General features: G+C 40.2%; 3 protein-coding genes across 6 annotated transcripts in view; 2 read left to right on the top strand and 1 right to left on the bottom strand.

Moving 5' to 3' along the window:
- Window positions 1-10,299, top strand: part of LOC108902792 (mucin-3A) — a 70,477-nt gene extending 60,178 nt beyond the window's left edge. The window contains exons 1-11 of one of the 4 annotated variants that reach the window (XM_018704787.2): window positions 3,750-4,257; window positions 4,368-4,555; window positions 4,838-4,978; window positions 5,213-5,351; window positions 5,465-5,642; window positions 5,994-6,135; window positions 7,107-7,250; window positions 7,533-7,585; window positions 7,674-8,051; window positions 8,178-8,257; window positions 9,875-10,299. In XM_018704787.2, the coding sequence (XP_018560303.1) occupies window positions 4,141-4,257; window positions 4,368-4,555; window positions 4,838-4,978; window positions 5,213-5,351; window positions 5,465-5,642; window positions 5,994-6,135; window positions 7,107-7,250; window positions 7,533-7,585; window positions 7,674-8,051; window positions 8,178-8,257; window positions 9,875-9,979 (1,665 nt within the window). In that variant the 5' untranslated portion in view covers window positions 3,750-4,140 and the 3' untranslated portion in view covers window positions 9,980-10,299. Of the gene's footprint in view, window positions 1-3,749; window positions 4,258-4,367; window positions 4,556-4,837; window positions 4,979-5,212; window positions 5,352-5,464; window positions 5,643-5,993; window positions 6,136-7,106; window positions 7,251-7,532; window positions 7,586-7,673; window positions 8,052-8,177; window positions 8,258-9,874 lie in introns of those variants that run through there. The other 3 variants (XM_051075505.1, XM_051075506.1, XM_051075504.1) reach the window with 3 other exon arrangements.
- A 1,274-nt stretch (window positions 10,300-11,573) lies between these two features.
- On the top strand, window positions 11,574-17,216 carry LOC108902793 (uncharacterized). The gene is made up of 11 exons (XM_051075507.1): window positions 11,574-11,791; window positions 11,982-12,173; window positions 12,301-12,441; window positions 12,969-13,107; window positions 13,249-13,426; window positions 13,586-13,727; window positions 14,601-14,744; window positions 15,047-15,099; window positions 15,209-15,295; window positions 16,211-16,290; window positions 16,991-17,216. The coding sequence occupies exons 1-11, from the start codon at window positions 11,682-11,684 to the stop codon at window positions 17,057-17,059; spliced, it is 1,335 nt and encodes a 444-aa protein (XP_050931464.1). The 5' UTR covers window positions 11,574-11,681; the 3' UTR covers window positions 17,060-17,216.
- Window positions 17,217-17,680: 464 nt separating this feature from the next.
- Window positions 17,681-26,421, bottom strand: zgc:77880 (zf-DHHC domain-containing protein). Its single transcript, XM_018704790.1, has 9 exons — window positions 26,258-26,421; window positions 25,260-25,348; window positions 25,058-25,131; window positions 24,511-24,623; window positions 24,337-24,398; window positions 24,012-24,132; window positions 23,855-23,927; window positions 22,991-23,165; window positions 17,681-22,850 (listed from the first exon to the last, which is right to left on the bottom strand). Exons 1-9 carry the CDS (start codon window positions 26,380-26,382, stop codon window positions 22,759-22,761), a joined length of 924 nt encoding a protein of 307 aa, XP_018560306.1. The 5' UTR covers window positions 26,383-26,421; the 3' UTR covers window positions 17,681-22,758.
- Window positions 26,422-26,516: the final 95 nt, after the last annotated feature.

Here is a 26,516-nt window from a genome sequence, read left to right as displayed (position 1 = left end):
ACTTACTACACACCAACCACAACACACACACAAACACAACCACTACAACCAATACACCACACCACCACACAAACTACAACCACTACACCAACCATTATACCAACCACAACCACCACACAAACTACAACCACTACACCAACCACAACAACCACACAAACTACAACCACTACACCAACCACAACAACCACACAAACTACAACCACTACACAATCACACAAACTACATCTATGATCCCCCAACAACTACCTCACTACCCACAATAGTCATCACTACACCAATTACAACTACACAAACAACAACCACCATTCCCACTACTACCCAACTACCCACCACAACCACTACAACACCAACTACAACAACCACACAAACTACAACCAGCATTCCCCCAACATCTACCCCACTACTCACAACAGCCACCACTACACCAACCACAACAACCACACAAACTACAACCACTACACCAACCACAACAACCACACAAACTACAACCACTACACCAACCACAACCATTATACCAACCATAACCACCACACAAACTACAACCACTACACCAACCACAACCATTATACCAACCACAACCACCACACAAACTACAACCACTACACCAATCACAACAACCAAACTACAACCACTACACCAACACACAACCATTATACCAACCACAACCACCACCACACAAACTACAACCACTGCACAAACTACAACCACTACACCAACCACAACAACCACACAAACTATAACCACTACACCAACCACACAAACTATAACCACTACACCAATCACACAAACTACATCTATGATTCCCCCAACAACTACCTCACTACCCACAATAGTCATCACTACACCAATTACAACTACACAAACAACAACCACCATTCCCACTACTACCCAACTACCCACCACAACCACTACAACACCAACTACAATAACCACACAAACTACAACCAGCATTCCCCCAACATCTACCCCACTACTCACAACAGCCACCACTACACCAACCACAACAACCACACAAACTACAACCACTACACCAACCACAACAACCACACAAACTACAACCATTATACCAACCATAACCACCACACACAAACTACAACCACTACACCAATCACACAAACTACATCTATGATTCCCCCAACAACTACCTCACTACCCACAATAACCATCACTACACCAATTACAACTACACAAACAACAACCACCATTCCCACTACTACCCAACTACCCACCACAACCACAACACCAGCTACAACGACCACACAAACTACAACCACTACACCAACCACAACAACCACACAAAGTATGACCACTACACCAACCACACAAGCTACATCCATGATTCCCCCAACAATTACCTCACTACCCACAACAACCACCACTACATCAGGTACAACAACCACCCAAACTACAACCACTACACCAACCACAACAACCACACAAACTACAACCACTACCCCAACCACAACCACCACACAAACTACAACCACTACACCAACCACAACAACCACACAAACTACAACCACTACCCCAACCACAACCACCACACAAACTACAACCACAACCACCACACAAACTACAACCACTACACCAACCACAACCACCACACAAACTACAACCACTACACCAACCACACAAGCTACATCCATGATTCCCCCAACAATTACCTCACTACCCACAACAACCACCACTACATCAGGTACAACAACCACCCAACCTCCAACCAGCATTCCCCAACAACTACCCCACTACTCACATCAGCCACCACTACAGCAACTACAACCACCACACAAACTACAACCACTACACCAACCACAATAACCACACAAAGTACAACCACTATACCAACTACAACAACCACACAAACTACAATCACCATTCCCTCAAAAATTACCCCGCTGCTCACAACAGCCACCACTACACCAACTACAACAACCACACAGACTACAACCAAAATACCAACTACTCTAACCACACAAACTACAACCTCTACACCAACCACAACCACCATGCCCCCAACAACTACCCCACTACCCACAACAGCTAACACTACATCAACAACCATACAAACTACAACCGCTATACCAACTACAACTACCACCCAAACTACAACCACCATTCCCCCAACAACTACCCCACTACTCACAACAACCATCACTACCACACAAACTACAACTACTACACCAACCACAACAACACAAACTACAAACATGATTCCCCCAACAACTACCCCAATACCTACAACAACCACTACCCTACCAACCACAACAACCATCACTACACCAACTACAACAACCACACAAACTACACCCACTCCTCCATCCACAACAGAAAATCCAACAGCAGTAAATAGAATTCAAGACACAACAGCTTTCTCAACACCTTCGATAAACGTCTCGAATCAAGGTGAGCTTGACAAATGTAGAAATTTTACATTTTCTAATCATCTGTTTATGTACATAAGAAATGTCCAAAACATAACAGCACTGAATTGCCTGAAAAGACAGACTTTATTGCATTACTCAGTATCAGCACCCTTCTGGCCTGCATTATAATCTCGAGTCACTGTTCTTCTAGTCGTTGTAGGTCTGAGAGTGAAACTCTCCTCTTCATCTCCACTATCTGAGGAAAACATCAGGAGCACCATCATACAACAAGTAAGTCTGTTCTTATTTAATATTGTCAAAGCATCAGACAATTGCACATGTTGGGGTTAGACGCAGTGTTAATTATATATTGGTGGGGCTGGAATTTGTAATAAATCTCAATGGCTCAAATATTAATTTGAAAGTCAATAACTGTGATCATATCTCAGCACTTTGATTTGTTTCCTTAAAGCTTAAAGATAAACTGGTGAACCAAGGGCTGCCAGCAGATGTCACTCTACACCTCATGAGCATTGTTCAACTGAATGTTACAACTACAGTGACCCCTGGTGGCTGATTGTGAGAGTGTATTGATCCCTAAAGGGAAAATCTGTTGTTTGTTTCCTCTTTTTTATTTAACAATTTCAGGAGCTTTTCCATTGCAGTTTTACAGCACTAATTTAATTCATGAAATGTATTATTTTATTATTATTATGTCATGTCTTCAATTAAATAAATTCTCGCTTATGAGATAAATTTTTAGCATTTTTGATGCCTACTGCCTCCAGGACACCTACAGAGGTCCTCTGTCCATGACAATCTAATATAAAAATAAAAACACTAAACTCAAGTGATCCATAGTTTGAGTGTGAATGGTACAGACAAGTACCACCCACCTAATGGCATGAAGGTGATAGGTTACACTAAATTGAGAACATGAATTACCAAAATGTGGGAAAATATGGAATGAGAGCGTGTGGAAGAACAGGAGCTCTGCCTCAAAACGTTTCTAGTTTTTATCCAAATAAAGAGAGAATACCAAAACTAAACAGATCATTCTTTCATTGAATGTGTTTTAGTGATTCATTGTGTAACCATCAAATCTGTCCAGGACAGAGAGGCGGAACTGCTGCCAAAAAACACAACACACCACTGAGAACCACCACTGACTCACAGTCACCTCAGCTGGTAAACCAACGTCGTAAATCTGTCAGCTTTTACATGACACTAAATGAAACTGGGATCTACTTTATGTTCATCATTTCCTCTTCAGATGTCTTTAGAAGTCTTCTCTCGCAAATGTGTTAACACTTTTTCATTGGTTTCACATTTTTTAAAACCCTTTTTCAAAACAGTTAACAAATAGAAAACTCTACTAGATTCACTGTATTAAACAAATGGAAACATTTATTCACTTCAGACAGAAATTGCTTGTGTAATTATGAATCTCTAATACACCTGAGTGAAACTCAGACTTGGTTGTGTGAAGATTCTCCATCATCCAAGACATGGTTATCCCAGAAGAGTTGGATTGAGCTCAATCCAGTGAAACTCAAAGAGAGACCTCTTGTCAGGGCGAGACAAGACAATTGATTTCTGCTCCACTGACAGTTAGTTAAGACAAGTGCATTCACTGCACTTCACTATTTTGTAAGGACATTTCCTCATACAAGAACATACCTTGATCTACTGATTGATTTCCACTTAAAAAAAATTCTGTGTGGGAGGTTCAGTTCTTATATATATCTCACTGTGTAGAGAGAGTGACACATTCACCATGTCGCCCTCTCTGCTGCTGCTGCTGCTGCTGGTCTGCAGCTCCCAGGCTTCTCATTTCTTGGGGACAGTGATGACCTACTACCCAAAAAACACTTACTCTAATGGATCTGTTACGGTACGTACAGTTTCTCTGGTCGCTTGGACCATGTGATGATTGTGTGATGTGATGAAAATAATTTTTTTTTAAATTAATGTCATAACACTGTCTTCACTGTAATACTACAGGTGGTGCTTCGCTACAAGCTGAACTTCCACACATGCGAACAATCTGACTCATGGAGCTGCCTCAGTGGGAGCTGTGGGACGAGTGTTGTAGTGCTAAACAAAGTTGATGAAGAAAGCAGTGGAGAGTGGTGTCAGAGGGAGGCAATCATGACTCGGCAGGTTTCCAGCAACGCTCCGTTTCAGCTCTGGTGAGTGTACCATGAAACTGCAAATAAAAAAAAAAAGACATTTGCATCCATCCATTGTGTCACAGCGAAACAATAACTGACTTTTCTGTGGCCCCCGATCAAATATTAAACAATAGCAACTAGATACTAGAATAAGATCTCAGCTCAATAGCCACCAAGCCATACTGATGATACTAATGATTCCCTTCATTATAAAAAAAATCTTGCTCCATGCACCTATAGCACATGGGTACATTGCAGTCGTGTGGTAAAAACTGACTTTCATATTAACATCCACTGAAGGCTGAACAGTGGAAACTGGATAGATAACATCAAAAATGGCATTGTATCATGGAGAGCTGTGACTCTGGTTGAACTGAGGAACCGGTCTGACACTGGTAAAGCCAACACATCGCCCCAAACTACCATCCTGCCAGCTGTGAGGTAAGACTCCTCACTGTTTGTGGTTTTAAATTTAGTAATGTATTTATAAGGATTTACATGTGTCACCTTTTTATATGGTACGATGGTGTGTGGAGGGGGGAGGGCAGGTCTGGAAAGTTCTTGGCATGGCCCTGGGGGAAATGAGAAGAGGTTGAAGACAGCGATGGAGGGGAAAAACTAAACTAAACAAAAACAACTGACTGTTATGGAACTTTTCTCTCCCTCTCTTTTCAGAGTTCCTTCAAACTGTCAGAGAGATTTCAACCTGTTGGCGTTTGACCCTGACGGAGACGAGGTTAAATGCAGATATGGAATCACATCACTCTCAGAGTGTAACCCCTGCACACCACTGTCTGTTCTCAACCTCTCATCAGTGAGTAGCCATGCTTAATGACAGGTAGCACACTGATGCTGGGGGACAACTGATCAGCTGGATTTCAATCCAAATTAAATGCAGCATCTTGCGTATCTTTTATCCTTTTGCAGTCTTGTACTCTGTCATTCAGCCCCACCAGTAACAGTAATGAAGGTCCATACGCAGTCCAGCTGGTGATGGAGGACTTTCCCAGAGAGACTATCACCCTGACTCAGACCAACGGAACACAGACGATGAAAACTGTCAACGATGCTATCAGCAAAATACCTGTCCAGTTTGTGTTGAGAGGTAGGATTCATGTTTTGACAGCCTGGATTAAAGTCTTAACAGAAAGACTGGAGGCATTAGAAGCAATATTTTCGTTTATGACAATACATGCAAAAGTAAAAAAGTGACACTAGACGAAAACAATGAACACAATTTTAGCATTGTAATTGTCAGCATATTAGCAGGCTGGCATCGAACAGCTCACAGAGCCACTAGCATGGCTGTAGACTCTTAAAGGCCCAGTATGCTTGCGTGTCAGATGGTTGGACAGCATTTGAAACCTCTTCCCCTCCCACTTTTCTGACATCAAAATTACTGTGTCCGACAATTTCTGCCTTCCTAAGAAAACTTTGATTTTCTTTATTGCTCCAGTGGATCCTGCAGTGCCATCCTGCACAGAGGGACTCTACTTGCCCAGATTCCTGCCTCCGACCCCAGCTAACAGAGCTCAGCTGTACACCCCTGTTGGTCAGACCCTGGAAATCAGCATCAGTGCACAGGCAAATACCTCCACGTAAGCCAAAATAAAACTGGACTTGAATATTAAAACAGCACGTTAATGATGTCCTGTAGAACTTTCTTTGTTTTGACAAGAAGTACTTATCCATATTAACACATTAGTCTTGTACAAATTATTTTAATTTGCCAAACGTTTCTGGTGCACGAGGAATCTGGTCTGTTGTGTTGTGTAACTCTCGCATTGATGCACAAGACCAGTTTGACAAGAGTGACATGACAAGAGTGACAAGACCTCTAACATAACTGACTCTCACTTAGTGTTCACTTCTTTACCTCATCTCCTTTGTCTTATTGAGTAGATTTAGCATTAGTACTTGCTTCAAGGTCTCCTACTGTCGCCTACTGTACTGAAATTTGAGTGTTGTCCCTCACATGTAATTGACTTGGGATAAAAACATCTACCAAATGAGTGACTGTAAATGTAATGTAAATCTAAACAGTGTGCTTTCAAAGCCTAAAGACATCATGGATGCCCTTGAATACATTCTGTGTCAGTTTCTGTTGAACATTTAACTGAAGTTCTATGACAACAATGAAGGAAACACATGTAATCAAGCTACTGTGGGATTTTGATCATTGTTCTTCCTGAACAACTTTACTCTGATTGTGAGTAAGGAGTTTTCAGATATTATTATTATTTAACGTGACAAGTCCCTCGCTTTTCTGTTTATGTCACAATACATTGTGTGACAGCTTCTGTTGACCTTGCACCATGTTGTTTCTATATGAATTCAATACTGCTTTGATGATTTAAATGCAACCAAATGAAAGATCAGGAAAAGGAAATGATCAGCAGCCCATTTGACTTACCAAAGTTCTATGCCAGCAATGAAGGAAGTAAAATTAAAAGAAAGCAGAGTCAATCAAGCATTCCATCATTCGTCAATTTTGCTTTGGCTGTAGGTAGGGAGGGTTTAAATATTCTTGTTTAACTTGACAAGTCTTTTCCTTTTCTGTCTCTTAAAGCATCTCTGAGCTGCTGTTCAGTGGGCCACACAACATAAATCAGATTACACAGTCAGCAGGACAGTACATCCTCAGTTGGACGCCAACTGAAAATGAAGACGGAGAAAGCTACCCCATCTGCTTTATCGTCCAGGCACTTATCAAGTCAGTTTCTTGTCCCACAAATAATAAAATAATACATGAACTATATAAACAGTAGGAGATATAAATATACAACTAAATATGTGCCAGTGTGAGCACATGTTGTGAAAACTTAATGTTCTCCTTGAACAAAAGACTATTCATCCATCCATCCATCATCTATGCTGCTTATCCTTAAGATTCATGAGGGGCTGAAGCCTAGAAAAGACCATCTATGTTAAAGTATATAAACTAATTAGTACAATCATTTAATAACTAATCAGCTGTATTGATTTATTACTACAGTTCAACAAAGTATCACTCAGAGCTTCGATGTGTCATTGTGACTGTTGGACCTGGTGAGTCGAGCCCTTCCTCATTCTTTTAATGTTAGAAATTCTGTGTCTGATTTCCAATATTCATAAAGTTCATGTGTTTTGTTTACAGACCCAACAACAAGCACTACACCAACCACAACGACCACACAAACTACAACCACCATTCCCCCAACAACTACCCCACTAAACACAACAGCCATCAACACAACAACCACACAAAATACAACCACAATTCCCCCAACAACTACCCCGCTACTCATAACAACAACCACTACACCAATTACAACAACCATACAAACTACAGCTGCTTTTCCAACAACAGCTACCCCACTAAACACAACAGCCATCAATACAACAACCACACAAAATACAACCACTCCTCCATCCACAACACCTACACCCACTACAACAGCAAGTCCATCACCAGTAAATACAACTGAAGACACAACAGCTTTCCCAACACCTGTAATCACCAGCTTGAATCAGTGTAAGTATGACAAATACAGATACTTTACATATAGAAAGGAGAAATGGCATGAAAACTATCCAAAAGATAACAGCACTGAGTTGCCCTTCTGGCCTGCATTATAATCTTGAGTCACTGTGCTTCTAGTCATAGTAGGTCTGAGAGTGAAACTCTCCTCTTCATCTCCACTATCTGAGGAAAACATCAGGAGCACCATCATACAACAAGTAAGTCTGATCTCAGTCAATATTGTCAAAGAATCAGACAACTGCACCTGTTGGGGTTAGGTGTGGGGTTCATTATAAGTTGATGATTCTGGAATTTGTAATAAATGAATTAACAAAGCTAGGTGCAAATGGGTGGCATTTGAAGGTCAGAAGTAATATACAATAACAAGATTCTCTGTATCAGTTCTGTCTTTTCATACCCATCATATTTCAGGTCTCAGCACCATGATTTGTTTCCTTCCACTGTGTTCTCTGGCATCCATGCAATGTCAAAATGGTCAACACAGAGTTTTGTATGGGCACAGTTTAGCTTTGTTTCTCCTAAATGAGCACAAAAAGAGTCTGTGACTATTATTGTTCAGCCATGTCATCATATCTCAGATAACTGTGATCATATCTCAGCACCATAATTTGTTTCCTTCTTTGGTTTAAAGATGAACTGGTGAGACAAGGGCTGTCAGTAGACATCACTCTACACCTCGTGAGTGGTGTTAACTGAAAGTTATAACCATAGCAACCCTTGGTGGTTCATTGGAGGAAAATCTGTTGCTCACTTCACGTTTCATAAGACAACACTAGAACCTCCCAGCCCTAGAGCTGGATGGCATCCAGGGTATCATTAAGTTTTTATGAAGTTTTTTTCCTACAGTGATTCATAACGCAATCATCTGTCTGTTCCAAAAAATACATAACACATCAAACACCAACACACAGATGATCACAGAGTCAAAACCACCTCAGCTTGGCTCAGCCATTAAAATACATAATAATTATTGTTACTTAAGTTACTGTGCACAATCTATTGATCCAGATAAACTGGGGGAGAGTCTGAGGGATCTGGCTCCACCCTAGCACCACCTGTATCTGTGGTAATTCCAGAGAAATCACTCACTGGAAAGAATTACATCTTATACAAGGAAGTGCCAGCATGACTTTGCAGATCTTTAAACTCCTGCAGGCAAACACTGAACACAGTCCACTGACTCTCAGTTTAGGTCATAGAGGGGAGTTGGGAATGATACCACCACCACAAGTACAAGTACTGGCCTACTGACCTGCACTGTCATCTTGCATAACTATGCTTTCATAGTCTGCTAGTTTTTGATAAAACAGATGTTGTTATCTGGTCTTTAAAGCAGCGAAACCCAACTGTTCAGTGGTAGAAGAAAGTGAGGGAAACAGAATTATTTACCATACGAACCCAATATATTTATATTCACACTGTTCTAGGTAAAATAACCAGCTGAAATTACACATTCACTTAAAAGTATTAATCCTCTTACATGTGGGTAAGGTGAGGTGAGGCATGTTTCATTTGTTTAGCAGATTTCAGAAACAAGGACAATACAAACTGCTGGACAACATGAAACACAAGAAAAGAAATAAAACCTACCTACCAACATTAAAACACAAATTAAAAGAAGGAAAACCTATGGACAATATATATTCAGTGTCTAAATGGTCAACAGAATGTTTTATACAGGCACAATTTAGCTTTGCTTCTCCTGAATGAGCACAAAAATGGTTCATAACTATTGTTCTGTATCAGTTCTGCCATTCCAGCATATCTCAAATAACTGATCGTATCTCAGCACCACTATTTGTTTCCTTCTCCAGCTTAAAGATGAACTGAGAAGACGAGGTCTGCCAGAAGACATCACTCTACGCCTCGTGAGCAGTATGCAGCTGGGAGTTGCAACTACAGTGACCCCTGGTGGTTAATTATATATTATCATATATAAAATGCAGGGAATATTTGTTTTCTGACATTTGTTTTCAGCCTGTTTTTCTCTTTTAACATCTATCATTTACTCAAACACCACAACTGTTGAAGCCTGTGGTTCCAGTGTGTGAAAAGCACGTGACTTATAAATGTAAAAATGTGCTTCTGATGAAGAATTTAAAAAATATCTCTCTGTCTAATTATTCTTGTATATCATGAAGCTGTTTGTGTTAAACTCTCTGTCTCTGGTTCAAAGCAAGGGAAATTATTTGTCGGAGTGATTAAAATTCTAAACTTCAGCCCTCCAAAAATAGTCTCTAAAAACTCTTTGTTGCTTTGACTGAACCCTAATCTTTACCCTGAGGAACAAAGCTGGGGAAGATTTTCTTTGGTTCCCATTATATGCTATGTAGAACGGGGGAACATAGAATCCTGGGAACATAGAATCCTGGGAACATAGAATCCTGGGAACATAGGACCTTGAGAACATAGAACCCTGGGTGCATAGGACCCTGGGATCATAAGACTTTGGGAACATAGGTCTCTTGGAGAGCACATATGTTGAACTGGGAAACAGAGGGCCCTTTGTCTTGTTCCCACTATGTGTGATATAATCCTGGGGAACAAAGGACCATGGGAACAGAGGAATTTCCCCTTCCACAACTACAGCTTCCTTGAGTTTAAGCCTTTGGCATGATAGAAATGGCACACAATAGTATATTCACCAAATCTAAACCAAGCTTAATTCTAAAATTAAAAAAAGCAAATAAATAAATCCAGTGACATAATAATCTACAAAGATACTTCAGTTTTAAATGATGGTGAATCAATGATTAATCAAATCTGTTGAGAACAGCCAGGGGGACCCATTGTCATAAAAGTGACTCCACACCAACACACGTCACCACTGAGTCAAAATCATCTAACCCACAGCCACAGTCATTGTGCAGCAGATGCTTCCTCAAGCTCTTTGTAGAGAACTGGTCTGTCTACTCAAGCCAGTTATGGTTTTCCCGCAAAGGCCCAGATGACGAGTCTTCTCAGAAGTAGAGATCCTCGGTCTGATAATGGAGCTCTGAGGCTTGTTTAAACAGTGGTTTAGATGGTTTAAACAGTGATTCTGGGCCACTGCGTTTGAACTTGATTGTAAAATCATTATGCTGATTCTGGAGCGGGACAAAATACATATTATCAGTTATTATGAAGGGTATGATTACAGCTTCCAACAGCCATAATCCCCAGGTTTTAAAGATTGGATTAGGATAGAATCTATTGTCAGATTAAAAGGTAGTTTTGAGGATGGACATAAAAATCAACAAAGTGCCTGTTTAGATTTTATTCATGTATAAGAATTTTAGAGTTTTAGTTTTTTATTGACTAGTTTTAACACTTAGCATTTGTACCTTTATTTAGATTGATTGTATTCATCTATTTTCTATGCCACGTCATTTATGATAAATACTCAGAATGTTGTAAAAATCAACTTATTACAATTTGTACAATGTACAATTTTAATTTACAGTAATAGTTAACCATTATCTCAGACAAGTATTTCCTCATACCAGGTCACTCCTCTGGTTTACTGTCACACAGAAATTCTTCTATGTGGGACAGACAACAGGCAGTCAGAGACAGAGGAGAAGTGTCTCTGTGTGTTTGTGTCTCTATTATTTTACTCTTTGTATGTAGAGAGACAACACTATGTTGCTTTTTCTGCTGCTGCTGCTGGTCTGCAGCTCCCAGGCAACTCATTTCTTTGGGACAGTGATGACCTACTATCCAAAAACGACAAGCAGCGATGGAAGTCTCATCGGTACAGTATGAATGCTGAGTCTTTCCAAACTAACATATTTAGCTTTTTAACATAAAAGCTTTCCTTTTAAATCCAAATTTTTATCAGTCAGTACTGTTTGCCTACAAAGTAAAGTCAATGTCCTAAACAGTTGCCCTCTCTGTATCATGGATGTTGTCATTTTCAGTCATTTTAACTGTGATATTTCAGGTGGTTATTCGCTATAAGCTGAGCTTCCGCTCGTGCACAGATGTTGACTCCTGGGACTGTTTTACTGGGAGTTGTGGGAGTCAGAGTGCTTTTGAGCTAAACATAGTCGATGAGGAGAATGGTCGAGAGTGGTGTCAAAGAGAGGGAATCATGACACAGCAGGTTCTCACCAATGCTCCATTTGAGATGAGGTGAGTGCACCACCAGTTGGGGTGGGTGGTGGGAGTCCAAAGCACAAGACCGTCACACCAACCTCTGTCTCACCTAAAACGTAGCTTGGAATATACTAACTGTCATTCCTGTGAACGTCCACCACAGGTTAGAGGGTGGTAACTGGATCAGTAACATTGTAAATGGCATCATAGCTTGGAGAGCCCTGACACTGGTTGAACTGAGGAACCGATCAGACACCGGCCAAGCCAACAGATCACCCCAGACCACCATCCTGCCTGCTGTGAGGTAAGTCACCTGCAGATCTCAAACACCTTAGTGTCAAATACTGCCCATATTCACTGTTCAATGAGCGGTCAAAGCTTGGCCAAGAAATACTCTGGCACATTTTCCAAAGTGTTGAAAATTCACTTTAGAATGAAGGTTTTTTGCACGGCTCTTAAAAAATAATAATACCGCAATAATGTATTTAATCAAGACAAGACATACTGGTGGTGAATTAGGTCAGAAAGTCTTCCTCAGTCAGCAGCAGATAATCATTTACTTTTGAATTCATTGAATAACTGGTTTGTTGCTTTGTTTGCACTCAAGCAGGAGCACAAAACCACAATGATAATACTGTACTGCTGCCAAAACAACTGCACACTATGAAGCGTATATAGGTATAGGTATGGTGTATTCTTCATACAGCACCACTGCTGCTAATCTGCTTTGTCTGTGACGACGTGTTTTCTCCTTGTCCAGTCTGAGTCAACTGTCAGACAGAATGAAACAACTGCCAGAGCTTTTGTTTGTTTCTCTCCCTCTCTTTTCAGAGTTCCTTCAAACTGTCGGAGAGATTTCAACCTGTTGGCGTTTGACCCTGATGGAGACGAGGTTAAATGCAGATATGGAGACGCATTACTCTCAGAGTGTAACCCCTGCACACCACCGTCTGTTCTCACCCTCTCATCAGTGAGTAGCCATAGATTTTTAGAAGCCAAGACAACGTAGAGTCACTGTTTAGTAGCAATGAACTGAGACATACTCACATGTGACACTGCAGGAAAATGAAAGAATATTTTGTCTTTCTCTTCCTTTCTTTTCCTTTTGCAGTCTTGTACTCTGTCATTCAGCCCCACCACCAGCAGTAATTTAGGTCCATACGCAGTCCAGCTGGTGATGGAGGACTTTCCCAGAGAGACTATCACCCTGATTCAGACCGACGGTTCGCAGACGATGAAAACTGTCAACACCAGCATCAGTAAAATACCTGTCCAGTTTGTTTTACAGGGTAAGATTCACATTTAAAAGGCTGCACCTTTAGCCACAAATCTTTGTTTTGAATCTCTTTGGCTGAGCTGATCCCTGGTGTTAAGACGATCAGTTTTTAAGCAAAACTATGTTTTTATGTTAGCTGCTTACTCACTGGTGTTTTTCTTTCTTACTCTAGTGGATCCTGCGGTGCCATCCTGCACAGAGGGACTCTACCTGCCCAAGTTCCTGCCTCCGACCCCAGCTAACAGAGCTCGGCTGTACACCCCTGTTGGCCAGACCCTGGAAATCAGAATCAAGGCAGAAGCGAAAAACTCCACGTGAGTAAAAAGAAAAACAAACAAACCCCCCTCTGTAGTTTTTAGGCTAATCTAGTTCTAATTTAACCACCTGAACCTTTGGAGATTAGTTAGCTAGCTAGTTGGCCAGACAACCAGTGGTATATTCATACAGATGTGTGCTGCTGTTTGAATAAATTCAATGTGAAAATCTAATTTTACTGAAACATTACAGCCTATATGCCAGTGCTCAAATATGAATTGTCGTTGCTTTTCAGCATCGCTTGATCAAACAGCAACCACTGATGAATGCTTAATTATCTTTTAGTCACCTCCCTGTGCAACAAGAATGTACATAACATGGCCCAACTCCAACTGCCACCTCCAGCATGCTTTGAATTGATCTTTACAGGTTTATTATTTATTTACCAAGCTGAATCCTCAAGAAGGCAGAGCATTAAATTAGTAAAATGAAATGAGAAAAATTGCCTCAAAAAAAAAAACAACCAGAAGAAATTGCCTATATTTGTCCAATTACCCATCCCTTGTAAATGTCAATAAATACATGTACCTAATAAATTAATTGTCCTAATTACCGTCCCTACTGGTTTTCATGTTTTGGCAAAAACATTGAAGGTTGTATCATAAATCTGTGTGACTCCAATCTCCTGACTGAGGTTACTCTTAGTTTGACCTGTAACACAAGCAAACAGATGTCCAACAGTGCCTTCCTCATCACCGTACATGCCATACATACCACACTAGAATTCAAAGCTTGACAGGTGGCAGCAACAATAACTCAGGCAGTGAGGCAGAAATAACTTTGCAGTAACGCCAAACACAGTGGTTTACACACAGTGGCTTTGAAAATACCGGTTTAACTCCATGAGTGTTTTCTTCTTCCACCTGTTAAAGGATCTCTGAGCTGCTGTTCAGCGGGCCCTACAACGTAAACCAGACTAGATCAGGCCCAGAAGAGTTCACCTTGAGATGGAAGCCGTCTGAAAGCGAAGATGGAGAAAGCTACCCCATGTGCTTCGTTGTCCAAGCAGTTGACAAGTCAGTATTTTGTCCTTCTGTGGAAAAGTACATAGAAAAACAATGAGATTTCTTAATAAAAATGATTAACAAACGCAAAAAAAATTCTGCAAGGCTGGAATAAGATGTCCAACTATAGTTCCTTTAGTTATAGTTAGTGTCACTTGTGTCAGTGTAAGTAAATTTCTATGATAAAAGAAAGTTGTTTTGATAATGAAAGGTGGGGAAACAAGATTGTTTGGTTTATTTCTGTGTTGTAATTTGTACTTTTTCTCTCAACAGTTATCCTGTTTTGTAACTAAGCTCTTGATTTATTTCCTCAGTTCAGTCAAGTATCACTCAGAGCTGCGATGTGTCATTGTCACTGTTGGAAATGGTGAGAGAAGGCCTTTTCTGTCTGTTCATGTTTTAAATTCCACCGCTGACTTCATATGTAGATAAAGTTTATGGTATAACCTGTGTTTTATTTTGACGTCTGTTAACAGATACATCATCAAACACGAATGCAACTGAACAGACTCCAACCACTCCTCCAATAACTACAGCAGTAACTACACCAGCCACCGACCTGGGTACAACCATCATTTCCTCTACAACTTGTCAGATTAGGTTAAGAAAAGAAAAAATTAAGAAAAGTGCCCATCAGAGCTCAAGTTGACATCATTAAATCTCATTTTATCTGTCCAACAATTGAAAACCCTAAAAATATTTGCCTTACAATAATATAAGACATTGAAAAACAGGCAAAAGCAATTCTCATATTTATCAACGTCAAACTTTGACATTTTTGCTGGAAAAATGACCCGATCCCCAATTGATCAAGTGATTACTGGTTGCAGCTCAAATATTAGGTCATTAAAACTAGCCCCACCTTTACCAACTGCAACTTTAAGGTGATGTACATGTCAGGGAATCAATAAGTATAATCTAATAATATAATTAGTTTTGGAATGGGCCATTCTGCATGATGAACACACTGAAGAGGATTAGAGCCACTGGCTTAATCTCAGAATTCTGAGAAGAAGTTAGAATTCTGACTTTGATCTCAGAAGTCTAGAATTCCGAGATCAAAGTTCTAAGTATATTTTGATGTTAATACTTTTGCATTTTTACTTTTACTGCCTCTGCACTTTTACTAAAGTGGTACTTTTACCTAAGTACAAAAAGTAAAAATTTGAATTCAGGACTTTAACTTGTAAAACTATTTCTACAATGTGGTGTTGCTGCTTTTACTGAAGTGAAATACCTGTGTACTTGCTCCACTACACGTTATTCCCCCTTTAATTCAGAGAAAACCTAATTAGGTGGACCACACCCTGACTTTCCAGCCCTGAGCGAAATGTTCGGTTTCTAAAAATTAGTTTCTTGCTTTGATGTCTCGGTCGATGCTGTATTACCTTATGTTTTGTGCACTTGTGTAAGAAAAAACAGTAGTGTTATTGTAGTTTCCTCCTGACCTGGTTAATGTTGAGTCACTGTCTTTCTAGCTGTCGTACGTCTGACGGCCAGGATTTCCACTTTGTTTCCACTGACTGAGAATGACATCAGGAATACCATCATGCGACAGGTCAGTCTCTTCTTCATATAATCAGAAATCCTGTCAAAGCATCAAATACTGCGCAGAGATAGTACATACACTAGTCGTTCCAGTTTTTAGGTGTGGTTAAATCTGTGGTAACCCTGCAGCAAAACACATTTATTTCAACTGAGTCACTGTGATTAACATTAAAATGACGCTTATGCGTCTATAAATCAGTAAGGATCCAATAATATATACAGATATAACACTCAATGGAGCATAATACTTTTACTTTAGATGAACACAGCCTCTGTACTTTGACTCAAGTAAAGTTATAATGCAGGACTTATTCCAAATAAATTCTTACCTGCTCTCTCAACAAAAAAGGAGCCCCATAACCTGCCCAATGAAATGAATAAATAAATAAATGAATTATCTTGGATTGTTATTGCAGCACTGAAATGATTCAAAACTGGTTGCACAAAATTTATAATGATAATAACATGGGAAATTTAAAATTGAACACAACATAATAATCTGCTCAGCAGTGGGAAAAAGTAAAATGGCTTCATTCTGAGTGTTGTACTTGGCATAAACAACATATATTATTGGAATATTACTGCTTCATTGACATGAACATGCAAGCAGCAGTTTATTTACATTAGATACCTCGGACATGCACTCAGTTACAGTGCTTGAGATAACAGTGATCATATCTCAGCTCCACCATGTGTTTTCTTTCCTCCAGATTAAAGATGCACTGGTGGAACAAGGACTGCCATCACAAGTCGATCTGGTCTTAGTGAAGATACTGTAGATGGAAGTTACAGCCAGCGGCGCCCTCTGCTGGTTCAACATGATCATTTATTGACTCCTGCAGCGTTTTTAAAGATGGTCAGGAGTCTGCTGATTTACAGCAGTAAAATGCATCCTCTGTTTCAAACTATTACTATTACTACTACTGAACTTGGAAACACAGGTCCATTTAGTAGCTCTTCTGGAACTTTTGATCATATCACTTGATCCACATTAGCAGCTGACGTTTGCTTAGTGGACATTAAATTGTAAATGTTAAAATTGACCTTTTTCCTTTCTTTTTTTTTACTGTGTAAACTTCTACTACTATTATGATTGGTTAATGTGTGATGTGTCATGCTCTCATTAAAACATTTTTTATTACTGTCAGACCATTTATTAATATTTATACTTTATCTCTAAAACTCAACCTCTGGTCAGGTTTTGTTCAGGTTTATTTTTATGCTCGGATTTTGCTAAAATGAAATGATCAGTCCAACAGAAAAAAGTGAGGAACACTGGCATGGCTGAATGTGATTTGTATGTTTTGATATGGTGTCCACTCTGTTTAAAGGAGTGCTGGATCCTGTTTCACATAAATACACTTTAACCACGTCTTAGATCAGTGACAAAGGAGCCGGAATAGATTAAAAGACATCCGTTTTACTTCCAGTTGAACGAGCCAGAGCAGCATGTCAATAGGAATAATACACAGGTCACGGTTTCAAGATAGTAACAATAAATAAAACATCAGTTGGTTGTAAACTTGTTCATCATGAAGCCACATGATATTAGACTCTTTGTTGGTTTTGTTTGCAGGGCGTGAAACTAACGTTTTCAGCCAACCAGCCAAAAAATATAAAGTTTTACCAGCTGAGGAAAAACTCCTCAGGAGCCAAAGTGCGCTGAGTGTGCAAAATCAGTTCACTCTTGTCTCAACTAAAAAAAGCTAAAGACAAGAGCATTGAGTGTTATTGTTTTAATTTAGTATTTCAAACAGTCATGTGTGACATTTTGTTGGATCGGTTCAGCTCATAATCAATTCATTTGTCCTAAGTTTGTCTAGAATGTCTAATATCCAAGTGTTTAGCTGGCGGCTAAATGTCAATTTCATGCCCTCTTTGTTTGTACACACATTCCTTCCCGCTGTCAAGTAAAACAGCAAACAGGGTGCGCTTGTTTTGTTTCAGCGAACAGTGGGTGAATCAGTTCTGTTGCTGAGGAGGAAACCGTAACGATGTGCATGAAACAAGCGCACCCTGTTGATCAACATTGATATGAAATAAATGAATGGAAAAAACAGATCAACTGCATTTCTCAACAGAATCAAACAAGCAAGCCATTACCCTGATAGTTAACACACACCTGGACAAAAAACATGTACAGTTTGAAATGTTTCTGACAAATTTGAGGTGCACTTGGTTTAATTTGTAAGACTGAGTGATGTGGGATCATCGCAAATTATTCTGATTTTTCCAAAAGAAAGGCAGGAGAACCTAATATTGCCTCCATCACTCTTTAATTATGGCCAAAAAAGTTAAATTCAAGGAGACTAATTAAAGGAGAAAACCTCATGCATCTCACAATTCTTGAAAATATTCACAAAAACAAAAACATTTCAAACCTTGTTTTGTTTTACCCTAGATCGCGATAGAAAACAACAAAAAAACAAACAAACCGAATAAACAAGATGCTCTGAGTTCAGTAACGTTCCCTTCATGAGAATTGCACATCGTCAATATAAAATATGAACCTTTTTATGTACAGTTAAAGAAAACCAAACCTAGTACAGAGGCTGTATTGTAAATGTAACTGCCTGTCAAGAAGTATTTGGAGAGTGGTCACCAATGGTTATGAGAAACATTTGGGAAAAATTACAACCAGTTGTTCCCTCGAGCTTCCGCCCCAATTCTACAGCCCACAACCCAACAGAAGTAAGGCCTCTTTTAGCTTGACGGACGTCTGACCCATTAAGCCTTACTGAAGAAAATGCACATTTAGACCATGAGCAAAAAGAAGGAGGAGAAGAAGAAACAAACTAACGTCTTTACCAAAATACTGAACTACTGCTTGACACTAGCAATACTGGCCAAACAGATAATCATGACAGCAAACCATCGGAGAACAATGTGTGGAAACATTTTGGATTCAACACAGCAGCTGGTTTACTTTAAGTAAAAGTAAGGCTCTTTGATACCTTTTACAAATGCAAATAATGTGTTGGTCAGACTTTTTTTTTTTTTGTGAATGCAGTATTACAAAGTCTTAAACGAGGCTGTATGCTTCTCATAACCACTGCTAACGTCGCTCCAGGTTTCCAGTTAATTTGTTGAGAGACTTGAGGATAAACTTAATTTTGTTAAATCAAAGAGTCATTATCAGTAAATTTTTCCTTCAAACATGTTAAAGTATATTAAAAAATCCAGATCAGTCCATGTGATTAAAGTCACATGATATAAAAAACAGAGCTTTTCAGAGGAAACAAGTGACTTCATCTCCCGACTGGCAGTTTTTAGAGGCCCATCATGATACTATGTTAAAATGGATAATTAATATAAGCACTTGTCATAATGTTCCCTTGTGTATCTGAAATGTGTGTTAAGCTGAGGTCAAACACAGAATTCTGAATAACTATATACACACAGAGATAAAAACACACTGATGGGTGAAGCTGCCTTTGTGTTGCAGTGAGTGTTTGATGGTTATACTTGTTATTTCAGCTTCTGATGTGAACACATATCAACTGTACTTCCATTTGTCCCTTTCGTTAGCATGGATGTTAACCAATACATCCACTAGAGGGCAGCTCTGAGTCGAAACTTTCTAATAACAAACATGGTGACAGTGGAGGAAGTCGTATTAACTATAATTTGTTCTTAGAATTAAGATTTCATTGAGGAAAACCACACTTTCTTTAGTAGCCCATTTAATCAATAATTCATCATTCGTTTTCCCAATGATCAATCAAGTGAATTTCTTCAGAGCCCATCAGAAAGCAGACAGAAAGCTCTGCCCACATCCACATCAACAAAAAAGTCTTGTTAAGTCTATGAGACTACAACGTCCCCATCACATTAAGGAGGCAGCAAATGTAAATCCAGATCAGAGAGCAAAGGCAGCTTCACCCCTCACATAAAAAATACAGTTACTGGTAGAGTCAACTCCACGGAATAGTTAGAAACAATGAATAAGTTAAGAAACATCCCTTCACTGAGATTTAGCAGAATACTGAGAGGTGTACTCTGAATATGTGTGTTTGTGTATTTGTGTATTTGTGTTGGGGTGATTTAAAGAGGAATGAATGACACAAAATATTACTTCCATTTCCGGGGCTAACAACAGAATTTAAGGGTAGTGTGACAGTAAACAATACTTGTGTCTCTTTGTCCAGCATCCCCCTCTTTTTTTAAACCTTAAATCACACCCTCTTTGCATGTTTGTGTTTATATATGTCTGTATATGTGTGAGTGTAACACAGTGTAACACAGTTAGTAGCACGTCAAACTTCTTTGTACTTCAAAATAAACACAGGAATGGTGAAAAAAATTAAACAAAACACAAAAAAGGAATCATTTTTTAGACTTCTCCATTTCCTGTTTGCTTATGAACCCAAGGCATCACACCAAACTCTTTAAAGACCTTATTTGTCTCTATTATTTATATTACTTCATCAGTTTGGGTGTATTAATTCACAGCAAGTAATGAGGGCAAATAGCTAGTGTCTGTCATCTCGCTAAACACGAAAAATTACCTTTAAAAATGTTTCTATAGTGTTTCGGTCGTGGTGTAATCTGATACCTTGAGCTCGAGTGGTTGATTTTAGAATAAAAACAAATAAATAATAGAAAATACATTGACCTACAGTGGTTTTTGGTGTTTGTATTAAGCTGTTGGATACAATATGCACTAATCCAACATGTGGCCAAAAGTATGTGGACATCTGTTATTTGTGGTTTGGGCTTTGTTCCATTGAAGGGAAATCTTAACGTAGCACACAATTATATTTTACACAACAGTTTCAACTGTACAACTGTTTAGCAGCTTGTCGTTTTGAAATGAGATGTCCAACAGTGAGATATGGGTGTAATGTCCAGGTGTCCACATATTTTTGGCCTTGTAGTGCACATCAGCATGCTGTAAAAGTATTGTCAATGATCAGTTTCCTCAAAAAACATTAAAGCTTAACCTGTTTTGCACCTGTTACGTCACTAAGCTCCACTGATACAGGATGGAAAAATGTTAGATATCAGTTTTAAAAATCCATATCAGTGCATCTCCAGTCATTTTTTTTAAATCTTAAAGCTCAACTTGGATAATGAGCGGGGCAGGAAAAAAATTAAACAGAATTTGATTCTGTACACAAAACATAAATAATTTCTCTGTCACCTTGCGTAACATAATTCAGTAACAAACTAATTCAGTACTCAACAAACACAAGGGCAGTTTTGATCAGTTTTCAGTTTTGGAGGTCTAGAAAGCACTAAGAGCCACTGCTCCTGACCTCCTTCAGTAGCTTGTTAAGGACTGACAACAGAAAGTTTATATGCTAAAACATCTGTTAGCATAAATACTGGCAAGAAGTCAACTCCCTCAAATGCATTGTCGCAAAAAATGCACTGGGGTTTGACTGACACGAGGGTCGATACGGATCAAAGTCGGGAATCGACTCGGTAATCGTTGTTGGCTGTATAAACAAAGTAACTTCTCATCTCACCTTAGGGATCCTCCTCGGTGGAGTGAAGATGAAAACCTTTTTACAAAACAACTTTTACGAAGGAACTGAGAGAAGTCCGAACTAAAAGTAGACGCAAGGTTTACCCAGGTCGTGAATGAACTGACTTAGGAATCCTCATTGTTTTCACTGTATTTTTCTAAAATACAAGTCTGCATAGGACACAACAAATTTGTGGAATCACGGATGTCCACACAGAGCCTCGGTATACAACCTCCACTGACAAGATTTCTGAAAAATCCCTTGCGTACTCACGGATTCGTTAAGTATAACACTGGCCTTAGAAGTCGTCCGGACTGTCTCTAACTTCTCTCAGACCTAACCTTTTACTCTTCGGATGTTTTGTGAAAACTACCCCCGTTTCTTGGAAGAACACATAAATAATTTGCAGACTGTTTATTAGGCTCCGTCATCAGCATCTAGTGGTTTCTATGGACAGTCTTAATGTCTCATGATGGCCTAAATGTCCAAATCTGACTATTTAAACTACTGGACATAAAAAAGTCAAATTTTAAGTTGGTTAATAAACCCAATATCAGCAGCTTCAGTATAAAATATTCACATCAGCCTTGTTAAACCCTCATCAGTCAAACCCCAGTGTCCTCACAGGGTCAAAACCTCCACTTATGTCGAAACAATAAGAGAATGCTGGTAGTTAACTATCGATCGGGACTAATCAGGGGCCGTCAGTGCTCTTCCCTCATGACAGGAAAGACAGAGAAGAGATTTTCATGAGTCTGGGGTCTGAGGCTGATTTTTTTTTAAGTCCTGGGGGATAAAACCAAACACACTCCAAACATTCATTCATTCATTCACCTTGCACACACTCACTCTCCCCCATCTCGGCCTTCGTCCTCCTTCCTCTTCATCTCTCAGGTCCAAAGATAAGACATCATAGTTAGGCAGAAAACTCATTCTCACACACACACACACACAAAACCTCCCTCGCCATCTTTTCCTCGTCCCTTCTCGCTCTCACAGGTCAAAGGTCAGACGTCATAGTCGGGCAGGGCGGAGTAGGTGATGCCGCCGACAGACGGAGGGCTGGAGTGGAGAGGCAGAAGCCAGCAAAAGATTGAACCTGGAGAAAGAGAGAGAGATAGAAATAACAGCTTACTATTTTAGTGCTGAAAAGATTAGTCAGCTCAGACGTAATCAACAGTTAATGATCGGTTGCAGCCGTCACGGAGAAGGAGACGCAGATGACGAACACGAACCCACCTCTTCCGAAGACTTCCCGCAGCAGAGCGAGCTTCGGCTTGCGGGTGTGTGATGGGTGGTGAGGCAGCTGTGAGGAGGAGGATGAAGCAGAGGAAGATGAAGAGCCTCTGTCCTTGATCATCAGCCGGTTCCTCATCTGCTCTATGGGAGTCTCGTCTGTGATTATGGAGACCAACTGGTGGGAAGAGACGAAGAAGTTCAGGAAATCAGATTTTTACGTACAGACAAATTAAACCTTGATCACATATACGGGTTTGATATTTCAGGAGTTAAATGTGATGACAATGTCTTTTGGATAATCTGCATTTGTGTCAGAAAGCAAAGAGTCAAACACTACATGTGTCTACCAAGCCAGTCTCACTAATGTAATCTGCTGACACGAATTTGACATTTTTTTGTGACTCAGCACGACTTTTTTCAAACCCATGTAAACCAATTTGTCCAACACTCTTGAAATTTGATGTACTGATTTGTGTGGACCAGAGTTTTCTTTTTTCCCATAACAAAATACGGACTTGAAGTGACCACAGCATGATTTCACTTGGTTATTGTTCACTTGGTTAGGGTTAGGGTTTCCTAAAGTTCCTGTAACTGGTCCATAAAGGTGTTTTCACACTGCAAACAAACCAACAGACCAAGACCACCTCTTCTGGTCAGACCAAATTTTGGTCCTTTGGTCTGGACCATGGTCTGAGGCGCCTTTCACACCTGCTGTTTTGGTTTGGACCAAACTGACAAGTCTTTAGGTCTGGACCCAACAAGGTAGGTGTGGAAGAACCATAAAATTAACCAAAGCTGGGACTCTGGATGCGAACTGTGAATTTGTGTGTGTGTGTGTGTGTGTGTGTGTGTGTGTGTGTGTACCTGATCATAGAAGATAACCATGACAAATACACCAAACAACACCGACTCCACCAGGAGGATGATGTAGTGAGCACTGGAAAGAGACACAGGGTAATAACAGAAATGAAACAGAAATGGAAGGTAATGTATAAACACGGCTCCTGACTGTACCACTCACACTATCAGGTGTTTGCTGGGCGTCTCCTCTCCGTCCTTCTCTGCGTCGCCTCCTCTCTCGTTCCTTATCCGCCACACCCAGGCCGACACCACCAGCACCATGGAGTACAGACTGGCCATACCTGCACAGAGACACAACCACAGGTACAATGGAGTCCTGCAGGGATGATGTGTGTCTGTAGTCCAGCCCTGAAGTTAGCATCAGCCTGGTTCCTCCACAAAAAGCCAGTGGGACTTTTTCATTGGGTTTTGGTTTATTCCAGATATTAAACTTACATTCTGGCTTTTTCCTGCTGTGCTAACCTAAATACTGCGAGCACACTCACCGGTGTAGAAGAGAAACTGGATGAAATACTTCTGGTTCAGCTCCCCGACACAGTTGTTGATCCTAAGACAGGAAGAAGAAGAAGAAGAAGAGACAGAGAGATGACGAAGATGCAGGAGGTGGAAAGAGAACAGCAAAAAGGAAGGTCTGTTTGGATGGATGGTGTTTTCCTCACCACGGACAGTGATGGTCCATGCGGCGTATACACCTCTGACAGACACGGCAGTGGTGCGCTCTGGGAGGTCTGTAGGTTTCACAGCGGCTGCACACGGTCCAGCCCTCGCAGCCCTGAAAACAACAGGACGTCAGGTGAAAATGAACTCAGAGTTTCCTGTTTTTAGTCCAGTTTTAGAGCAGAGTCGAAACAACATGAAAAAAAAAAAACACTCTACAGACGTCTGTCATTAAGCTCGTAAGCACATAATAACAAGCCTGAGAGCAGATATAAGTACAGCTGTTCAGATGTAAACAGAGTCACACTGAGTTAAATACATAGCTGTTAATAATACAGTTATAATCAGAGAGAAACCACAATCTCCTGATACGCCCTCTCTATTATTTGCTCCTTTTAAACCTCTCTGCCTGTGTTATCAAATAACAACACAATGTAAAGTTATTTTAAATGTTTTTGAACTTCTTTGGACCGAACACTGAGCTCAGACGTCAAGGTGTGGTCTAAACTTTGTGTAATGAGGAAAATAAAATTCAACTTTGTGACTCACTCGCTCATTCATCCGAGACGACTGCGAGCGAAGGTCTGAGAAGTCTATGGCTGTGTCAGGGAGAGGCACCATACCTGGACACACAAACACATCAAATACACAGGTCAAATCAAGTGGAATTGTTTTAGTATTTTTCCCAGGTGTCACTCCGGTTTCCATCTCGACTTCCTGAACAGTAAAGGCAACAGCTGAGTTTACTGACCGGGATCTGAGAAGACAGCTTTGGAGTGGCAGGCCAGCAGCAGCAGCAGAATCAGGTTGAAGACTGATCCATGTAGAGTACACCACACACTGTCGGTTAGAACAGGAGATGTAATACGTGTTATTTAGTAACATTAAGGGCTCACTCGTGATATTTTCACCATCGATTAATCTGATATCAATTTCTTGTTTGAGCTATAAAATGCCAGAAAATATAAATAGACTCAAAGATATTCAGTTTATATTGATATAAGACACAGAGCAACACAAAACCCTCACATGTGACAAACTGAACCCAAATGACATTTATCAAGTTTGCAGGAAAAAGAAGGTTGAAGGTTAAAAATGAGCTAAACAAGTGATTGCTTATCAAAATACTGCAGATTGCTTTTCTGCTGATAGACTAAGTACAAATGACACAAAAATACGAGTATGTTATGTTAAGTATGTTCTGTCTTTGGAGTCAACTGCACTTAGTTTGTACGGTTATCAGGGACCCAGGTAATATAATAACCTGAGTAAAAGTTAACATTTCACATGAATTAGAGTTTCCTGAGGTTTTAAATATGCGCCGAATGAAAGGGCAGCTCTCGTTGATTTATAAAACGGTGTGACCCGGGTTATAGATGGTGGGTTAATGTGCCGATAATCAAGCAACATTAAATTACAACAATTCTGCATGAGATCTCGGTCCGAGAGAAAACGGAAGCCAAACAGCTGACTGACTGTCTCGCTGCGGCTCAAACGCCTCAGCTCGTAAACAAACGACCACCCACATGTTGTCTGGCGTCACCTGAACACGAAACGTTCACAAACATCAGCCTACATTTATCAAAATACACGTTCCTGTCAGAAAAACAAGCTTCGTGTCGATTCAGCAGAAGAACGAGCGTGAGGATGCAGTCAGAGCTGTCAAATGAATGGAGACAGCGCAGAGAAGCAGGCGCCATGTTTGGGTTTTTTAACGCTTTAAACGACATAAAAAGACAAAGTACCGACCTGCCCGAGTAGGTGGGGATGAGGACATACTGTATGACCACGTAGTCCGCGTAAAACACGCTAAAATAAGTTAAAATCAGACAGATAACGCCGCAGGGATCTCGCCTACAGCGTAGAGACGCCATCTTGTGCCGGGCTCCGCCCCCCTGTCCCCCAGCTTCCGCCTGACGTCAGACCGAAACCTGACGTTGCCTTCCCGGACCATCAGGAAAAACAGATTCTCTTTTAAAGGGGCAGTTCACACTAATGGGAGTCATTT

Source organism: Lates calcarifer, linkage group LG14 (assembly GCF_001640805.2).
Source record: "Lates calcarifer isolate ASB-BC8 linkage group LG14, TLL_Latcal_v3, whole genome shotgun sequence".
NCBI classification, from domain to species: domain Eukaryota; kingdom Metazoa; phylum Chordata; class Actinopteri; family Centropomidae; genus Lates; species Lates calcarifer.
This window is presented reverse-complemented; position numbering and strand designations above follow the sequence as displayed.